The 8,302-nt window shown below is 54.3% G+C and overlaps 1 protein-coding gene across 1 annotated transcript in view; it reads left to right on the top strand.

Annotated features, from left to right (window-relative positions):
* Positions 1-1,300: 1,300 nt before the first annotated feature.
* The window catches only part of LOC113217455 (cuticle protein 19-like), a 17,082-nt gene continuing 10,080 nt past the window's right edge, over positions 1,301-8,302 (top strand). The window contains exons 1-2 of the mRNA XM_026437358.2: positions 1,301-1,385; positions 5,775-5,888. Coding sequence (XP_026293143.2) covers positions 1,365-1,385; positions 5,775-5,888 — 135 coding nt within the window. The 5' untranslated portion in view covers positions 1,301-1,364. The remainder of the gene's footprint in view (positions 1,386-5,774; positions 5,889-8,302) is intronic.

Genomic DNA, 8,302 nt, shown 5'->3' with positions numbered 1-8,302 from the left:
ACGTCTATTAGATGTCTAATATGCATCTTTCTCTAGACCCCCAATGGTCTATTAGATGTTTAATCGTGTCTACCACTAGACGTCTATTATTGATCGATTGTCCACATTTGCAACATCTATTAGACATCTTTTTGTCGATGTTGAATAGATCTACTGACAAGTATTTTACGACAAAATTTGAAAATTTGATCTGTCCGCGAGCCAACTGACTACTACCTCTTGGCTCTGTATTCTCCTTGGTTATCTTTGGACGTTCGAATCTGTCACCTGTGCTGGGATTAGAACCCTCAACCTTAGGGTTCGAGAGCGCGAACGCTACCCCTCACCCATCGGTTGCTTCTAGGACGAGCTGTGTTTGAAGATGATATCTTTCTACAGAGATGACTAGACAGCTACGCACATCTATAGATTGTCTACTTCTAGACGGTGCATGAGAAATGACTGGGAGAGTTGGCTAGACCTTATTGTCTTTTGGTAGATAGTAGAAAGATAGTCAATAGACGTCTAGAACTTATTGGTTTAAAGACGTAGACCTTTAAGACATAGCAAAGATATCTACTAGACGTATCCGTTGCATTACAGGTAGACATAGACGTCATAGACTGGTGACAGATGATCTATAGATATCTTCATATCGATAGAAGTATACGTAGATCAGATATACAACCTCAAGACTGTCTATCGATGTCTACAGTATATCTATCAGTAGATGTAGACAATTTGTACTCATTTTAGATGCTCTATTGATGTCTATAGATGTCTCTAGACCGAATAGATGAACGGTAGACCATCTACCATCATCTATAGATGTCTATTTTCCGTGTGGGATAGTGTTTTGTGATCGGATAGATCATAGATCCGCAATTTGATTTATTTGGAATGAGAGGAAGTTCATGACCCTTTGGGATCTCCTTTCACTAGTTCATAAATGAGTGTAAGTTGGACCGGGAAAGGGGGAAGGGGAGGGGAATCTCTATGAGGGGTTGTCAGGCTGGTAGCATCGTCAAAGTGCCCATCTAATGTGGCCATATGCCTATTTGCTGAGTCCTTTGACTGGCTATCTGTGCGCGGGCGAGGCTGGAGCCGGCCGGGCCCCTCAGCAGACGACGCGGTGGTCAGCTGGAGCTGAAGGGGAGAGAGGCGGAGGGGACGGAAGTGAGCGGGGAGCGAAAGGGAGAGAGAGAGAGAGTGAGAGTGTGTGTCGGCTAGAGAGAGACAGAGAGAGGGGCCTCCCTCCTCTCCCTCGAGCTGGCCGTCGTGGTGGTGGTGGTGGAAGGGGCGTCGCCGACAAAACCGGCGGCCGGCACCGGAGCGCTTCAGATTCTCAGTGACCCTCCGTTGAACAGTGTCCGAGCGACTCTACCATGGTCTCCAGCGCAATCCTCGTGAGTGTTTGTGACGGACGCGCTGCATCGTGCCTGTGTGCGTGTGTCTACGAGTGTGTGTGTGTGAGAGAGAGAGTGCCCCGACCTGCCTCACCGGACTGCGTGCATCCACCCACAGTCGGCAGCCTCTGCGACTGCCCGGCCCGGGCCCCAGGGGCCCTGGTCGCTCTTCTCAAGAGGAAGACTCTTCTGCTAGCTCGCCATTTCCGCGAGACAAGTGCACAAGATTTATCGTGGGTCACGTCCTCCGCGCAAAGAGGGTTCTTCATGTCGGGGGCTCCTAAATCTATAGACTTCTTTTATTCCTCTCGCCCCTGTTCCAAAAAGCGTGGGCGATGGCGGATGCGGCTGTACCATCTGCGCATGGCAAAACGCTCTGCTGAAAACGTGACAATGGAAGAGCATAGGCAGGCCGGTATTAAGGGAGGGGGGCATGTTCTAGATAGCCCCCCTGAAAGGTAGCCAATTGAGCAACAACACCCCTGCATTTTGGCACCTTACTCTAGACTGTCATCCCTCTCGGTTGAGTCTTACGACGCCTTTGAGTATGGCTCAGTAATATAGCTAGATTGGAACTGGTTCCATCGTCAGTCCCCGATTAGATCCACTCCCCTGTATTGCTTCAAGATAAGTATCTACCATCTGTTTGGTGTCTTTGTAACCGGTTTGGAGTACGTATTAGAACTAAGCGCATATTCATCAATAGTAAAAACGAGCTGGCCTATTGCTTTTGAAATTGGGCACAGATTAGTCGTTTTAGTCTCACTGATACAGCGCAGCGCTTTAGCATCCCCTTTCTCTTCTTTAAAAAATTCATAAGTTTGAAAAAACAACCCACTTATTTTTTGGGGTAATTTTTTTGTTTTATCCGTCCTAGCATCTATTAGATCGATTAGATCACACACTCACAGAAATCCTCCTTTTGTTTCTCTTTGGGGGGCGTAGGTCTAAGCTCAGCCTACAGATTAACTCGACTCAGTTTTACCTATATGACCAGTTTCTCGAGGGTAGTAGTTTTCTCGAGGTATACCTCGTATTATAATACAAAAAAGCAAGACTAGTTTTTTCTCTGCTCGAGTAGATGTTGTTGACTCCAAGAAATCAGTTTTGTGAGTGCATACCCTCCGTGCCATGGGAATTGTATGAGAGATGACGCAGCTCGATGCGACGCGAGCTCCGTCGGCGAGATGGATGGGTAGATGGGGGGCGAAAGCAGGAGGCAGAAGAGCGAGCATCGAGCGACATGTTGTCTTCATTCCTTTTCCCACACGCACACCGCTGCCGCACGCTGCCGACGCCCTGGCTCGCGATAGGCGTTGGGAACTTGTTTGGCACGTGCCCTCGCGGTTGTTCGGGAGGGGGAGAGAGAGAGAGAGAGAGAGAGAAATGTAGAGAAAGATGTGGTTAAAAGTCGTTGTATCGTCGCAGGGCTTGATTGGCTGGGCGACGCGTCGGCGTTATTGGGCCATTGTCTGAGGAGGGGGACTGCAGTGTGAGACAGCGACCCTGGCGGGCCCTGGCGGGGCGCTTCCGCTCGGCAGCAGGGCCTCCCTAGGCCCGACTGTTCCCACGATGTGCACGGCGTGCTCAGCGTGCTCGGCTGCTCGGCGTGCTGCGGATTCGGCCGGCCGGGCGCGGTGGCTGGCAGGAGCCTCGGCTGGAGCCTCGGCTGGAGCAGCAGGCGGGAGTGGTGAAGGGGATTATCGCCAGGTCTGCCCCGGCACTGTGAAAGGGATTATTGGCAGGGCGGCTCCGCCGAGCTCCGTCCTCGTGGCCCATTGTGACTGCACAGAGGCTCTGGTGGGTGATGATGCTGGCGGTGATAACCAGAAGGCCGGCAGCCGGAGCAGGTCTCCGTTGCTGTTTGCGACCCGGTTGCACCAGGCCGGCCGCTGCGGCAGACGCTGCGCATAACTGCTTCCCCCATTACGACGCCGTCCTCCTCCTCGTATTAGCCGGGTATTAAGACGCCCCTTATCCCCCCCTCCCCGGGCCGCCCCCCGCGGCGCAGCGAGTCATCCTGGCCGGGCCGGGGTCGTGCCGTGTCCTTCCTGGTTCTTGCACCTTGCCGTCGTCATGACCGTTGACGGCGGTAGTGGCGCGCGGGATCGTGCCATTTAATTTTTATACATTTTTTTTCGGCCGTTTGAAGAGACCAAACGAGTCGACCAACGCGGCTGTCACTGCCGCTTGCGCACTCTTGTGCTCAGCGGGCCCTATCTCTCTCTTTCTTTCGCTCGCTCGCCGAAGCCAGGATGGATGGCTGCAGTGCATCATGGAGTCAATGAGGAGTGGTCGCGGCCGGTAGAACGGCGACGGGTAATTCGGTCTCACAGCCCATTTCACCCGGACGAGCCGCGGCGTGCCGACCCGATCGGGAGGGCTCCACGGGACGGGCGCGGAAGCGGAGGAGGCCGGGAGGAGCGGCCCGGCCCGTACGCCCCGTAATACGTGACGTGGGCGTATTAAGTCGTCCCCGTCCCTGCCGGCCACAACCCCGTGGCCCGTGGGCAATCGCACGTCCGACTGACGCCGCGGCCGCACCGCGCTGGACAGGCGGCCCCTTTCCTCCAGCGCGCCGGATTGGCCGAGCAGCGAGTCGACCAATCAATCAAAGCCTTTTACGGATTGGTGGGCCCGGCCGGCCGGCACGGGAGCTTGCCTAGAGTCACGCCGTCGGCGCGGCACGCGCTCGCCCGCGGGCGGCCCGGGCGGCGCCGTGTCGAAGCGCTGTTTACACGGCCAGCGAGCGCAGCCGAGCACCCCATGCGATGACTCATACACAACGTCGTCTCTCTTATAGCTATCCAACATTTTGGACCCCTCTTTTGATTTTGGAGACTGCGAGTTTTTAGCCTTTTGCTTGGCTCTCCAGAATTAGGCATTTGAAGCGGACAAAAGTTGGCCCTTCTTTGTTAAATGTTAAATTTTAGAAAATAACAGTCAGAAGACGTTCGAAATTTTGCAATCTTAAAGGAGTGTCAACAATTTTGCGAGCCATGCCACTGTGAGAAATAGTCGTAAGTTCACGGGGAAATTTATGAAGTGTGTCGTAAAGTTACAGTATAAAACTGTAAATTTACAAGCACTTTATGACTTGGAATTGATCGACAACCATAAGAATGTGCTGTCACAAATTTCAAACATATTTTTGTGAACGGAAATTTCAACAAATGTTGTAAATTTACGGGGAAATTTTGCACAGTGACGCCTGCGGCGTTTAGAGTGTCTAAACGAGTGCTCGAATTACTCACTGGTCTTTCAAAAAACACGAAGTATCGCTGCTGACGCTTCTTTGCGCCGGTAAGTGTAGCGTTTGCTTCGTGGTGTGGCGCAATAGAAGCCTGTAATGCAATATTGTTGCCCCCCAGCGGACAGCGTTCTTTCTCTTTCTTTTCTTCTTCATCGTGACCGCCATCGTCTCAGCAGTTTGCGTACGCGGGGTTCGCGGTCGGTTTGGTTTGGGGCGGGGGAAGGTACGTGACGCAGGAAGCACTTAGGCCCGCTTGGACCCAGCAGCTGCGCCGAGCTGCGCTGGACTCGTCCTGACCGAGATTTCACACCTTTTCCCGAAACAGCTAGCTGCAGGCGTTGAGCCCGGCAGTCTCGGCCGTGTTGCGTTGTTGGTAACAACCGGGCACGGGCTATACGGGCGATGCGGCATTCTGCTGAAAAGGACGTTCTTTCTCTCTCCCTCTTTTGGCTCGACGGCCACCTGTCAGATAAACCTCTTCTTGGTTACCTCCCCGAAGACTCGTCGCCAGCGGGGGACACCTGCAGAAGATTAAAGAGTAAAGAGTCATCGCGTCGGTGGTGGTGGTGCGCGGTGGGGCGCTGCGGGGCGGGGCGGGGTGCGGCGGGGCGCTGCGTCTCACCGTGTCGCCGACTGGCAACATCCGCGCCTCCGGTCCTCCGGTCCCCCAAGCGAGAGAAAAAGTATAAATGTTGCCAGCTTCCTCTACCCTCCCCGCCCGTGTTTTGTCGCAACTCTTTCCCGCACCTACCCGTTTTATTGTAACATTTTTAATCTCTTAAGTTCCCGGGAACTGCAGGCCACCTGCACGATATCCCCGGACACCTGCTGCAACCCCGCTGCGTGGCGTGATCTTTCGTCTCGATAGATTAGGCGTCTGCTAAGCCACCAAGTGTGCTCGATTATATGTTTAGACCGGGACTGGGCGACGCGATATGAGTCGCAAAGCTTGTTGTGACGACGATGCCTTCAACACCTGTGCTACATGTGCGAACTCGATAAAGCGCTTTACTGCAATGATAAGCTTTAGGCAACCGCTATGCATGCAATGGTTGGCATAGGTATAATTTTTATTGACGACAAAAACATGTATAGCCCACCTGCTAATTCCCCATTATTTTCTTTGTTTGTGGCAGAGACTAGCCGCGGGCGTCGCCCTTCTGTCGGCCACGGCCTCGGCGGGGATCGCCGCCCAGTACGAGCCCGTGTACGCCCACGGCCACGGCCACGAGCACGCGCTGGACTACCACGTGAGTGCGCCAAACTCTTTCTCATCAGTTGCAATCGCAGCGCACACACTCTCTTACCGACTCACTCACTCAAAACCGCGCCTCAGTATGTGTAACTCTCACGTACTTTTGCTGTAAGTATCGAGCCGGCACAGCACACAGACTCGATGTATCGAAGCGGCAAAGCGCATCGACTCGAGCCAAGTCATCTTCGATAGAAACGTCAATAACACGACGACATGGCGAGCAGTCCGCCAATCAGGCCGAATAAATGGCCTAGACGCAGCCACGATGCGAGTCACTTTGCTGCCGCACTCACTCGTCCAGCAACCAGCAGCCCGTTCCAATAACGCAATTAAAGCGACTTCATTTTTCTCTGCCGTGTCTGCCCTGTCGGCCTCGGCGCGCCCGCCGGCCGCCCCTCCTCGCGCTCTGATCGCTCACTGCGAGTAGTTCATCTATTTCCCACAGGAGGCCCCCTTGTAGTGTTCGCGCGAGCCGAGCGCGTGAGCCCGTGTGTGAGTGTCATTGACTGGTCCGACCGCGGCGGACACAGAGAAAGCAGACGGACCACGGGCCGCTGCTGCGATCGGACGGCGGCTCCTGGGGCCACCGCGGTCGTTGCCCAGGTCGGCGTAGCTGCACCTCGGACCACACGACGCTGTTGTACTCCTCCCACAATCATCTAATTTTAAACGGCTTGTTTGCCCAGCAGCTTGTTGTCAAAATTTTGGCCGCTCTCCTATTCGACTGTTAAATTTTCGCCCTCGTTTGGAGACTGTCAATTTTTGGGCCTCTTTGCTGACAAAATGTGGCCCTTGATGCTCCCAAAAGTTCCATCCTAGGGTTTTTTTTTTGGCAAATAACAGCTAAAAGACGGCCTAAATTTGGCAAGTAAAAATTAGAGCCAAAATGTTGGCAAGCTAGGCGACCACGGCGTTTAGGACGCTAGGACGCTTACTCACACTTATGGGCAAAAAATACAAACAAAAAAAGACAAGTTTCAACGGTCGTCCGATTTTCTCAAATTCATTCGGTGTACACACGGGAGCTTTGGCGCCTGCGAGACGTAGCATAGGCCACCCCGCGGTACACGCGTGCACTGAAGGCAAGATGTTGCCTATCTACCAGGCGCTATTACAGCTTGCATTTGCTGCATTGGCTGAACTTGGCAGTTTCGTAGCGGTCAACAACGGAGTTACTTTCTGGACGATCCCTAGCCGGACGGCTGACGCTGACACCGACTTCTCACTTACAAACGCCAGAGACTGGTCTGCACTGTTTGCAGACAGTTTGTTCCTGTCTGACGGTCGGCGCCGGGCTGTGGCTGCGCCATTCTGCGGCATGCACAAGCGTGGCAGTCCTAATGTCCTTGGTGTTGTAACAACAACAACAACGCGCGTGCAGTGGTCCGGGACGGGGTCTTGCACTGTGTGCTAATGCATGTGTGAGAGCAGGAGAGAGACAGAGAGCACGTCCAGATCAATTAGGGAGTGTTGCGCAGAGGGATTGCGGTCAGGAGATCATCTCTCACATTATGTAGTCCGCTGCTGGTCCGCCGGTGGTGCCCCTTCTTGCCCACCTCGCCACGCCCCGCCACGCCCCGCCGCCGCCTCGTGCGCCGTCGTACGCTGCTCATCTGCACGGGCCGAGCTAGTGAGGCGCCCGCGAGGAAGTGGCCGTGGATACCCCCCCCCCTCCTCCCCCCTCCCCGACCACCACCTCTTTCCGACGCGGAGTTTGCTCGCAGTAATGGACGGTAACGTGAGATGTGTAATGCGGAGTCGTGTTCGGCGGTCGGAGTAGGATAATGGATTAGAGGAGGAAACACACATTTTACGTGGAAAAAAAGTTCATAAAAAAGTAAAAACGAAATGTTGAATTTTTTAGACAATCCAAAGTAAAAAAGTTTCCCTTTTTGATAAAGATTGCTGATTAACGTACCAGTTTGATAAGCCGAATTTTTGGGGAGGGGGGGGGGGGATATACCGACTGCTTTCATGCAGTTCCGGCGTATCGCATGCCGTGCGCGGTAGTGCGGAGTAGATGGCCATATGATGACCAGCAGCAGCAAGACTCGTGCTTTCTTCTTATTTCCCCTACTACACCACTACACCCCGAGTGGACGGCGACGCGACGTGGACGCTCGCTCGCCAACACGCACACACGCACGCACGTGCGTTAGTCCGTTCCGGCCCGCTCGTCCGTGCAGCGCCGCCGCCCGCGGGGGGGACATCACGTAAACACCACCAGAGAGCTAGCCAGTAGTGCGCCCGCCATGATGCACGTGCACCGTGTCCCGTGTCCAGCTCCTCCAGGCCGCGCCGTGCTCCACCTCGTGCGGCCCCATTGCGTCACTCTGGAGGCATCGGGCCGCATTAATTAACCCGGTCCCACGACCCCGACGGTGGCTCCCGACGACCAGGGGGACCCCG

The sequence above is a fragment of the Frankliniella occidentalis genome, unplaced genomic scaffold, assembly GCF_000697945.3.
Source record: "Frankliniella occidentalis isolate FOCC.00 unplaced genomic scaffold, Focc_3.1 Scaffold71, whole genome shotgun sequence".
NCBI lineage: Eukaryota > Metazoa > Arthropoda > Insecta > Thysanoptera > Thripidae > Frankliniella > Frankliniella occidentalis.
This window is presented reverse-complemented; position numbering and strand designations above follow the sequence as displayed.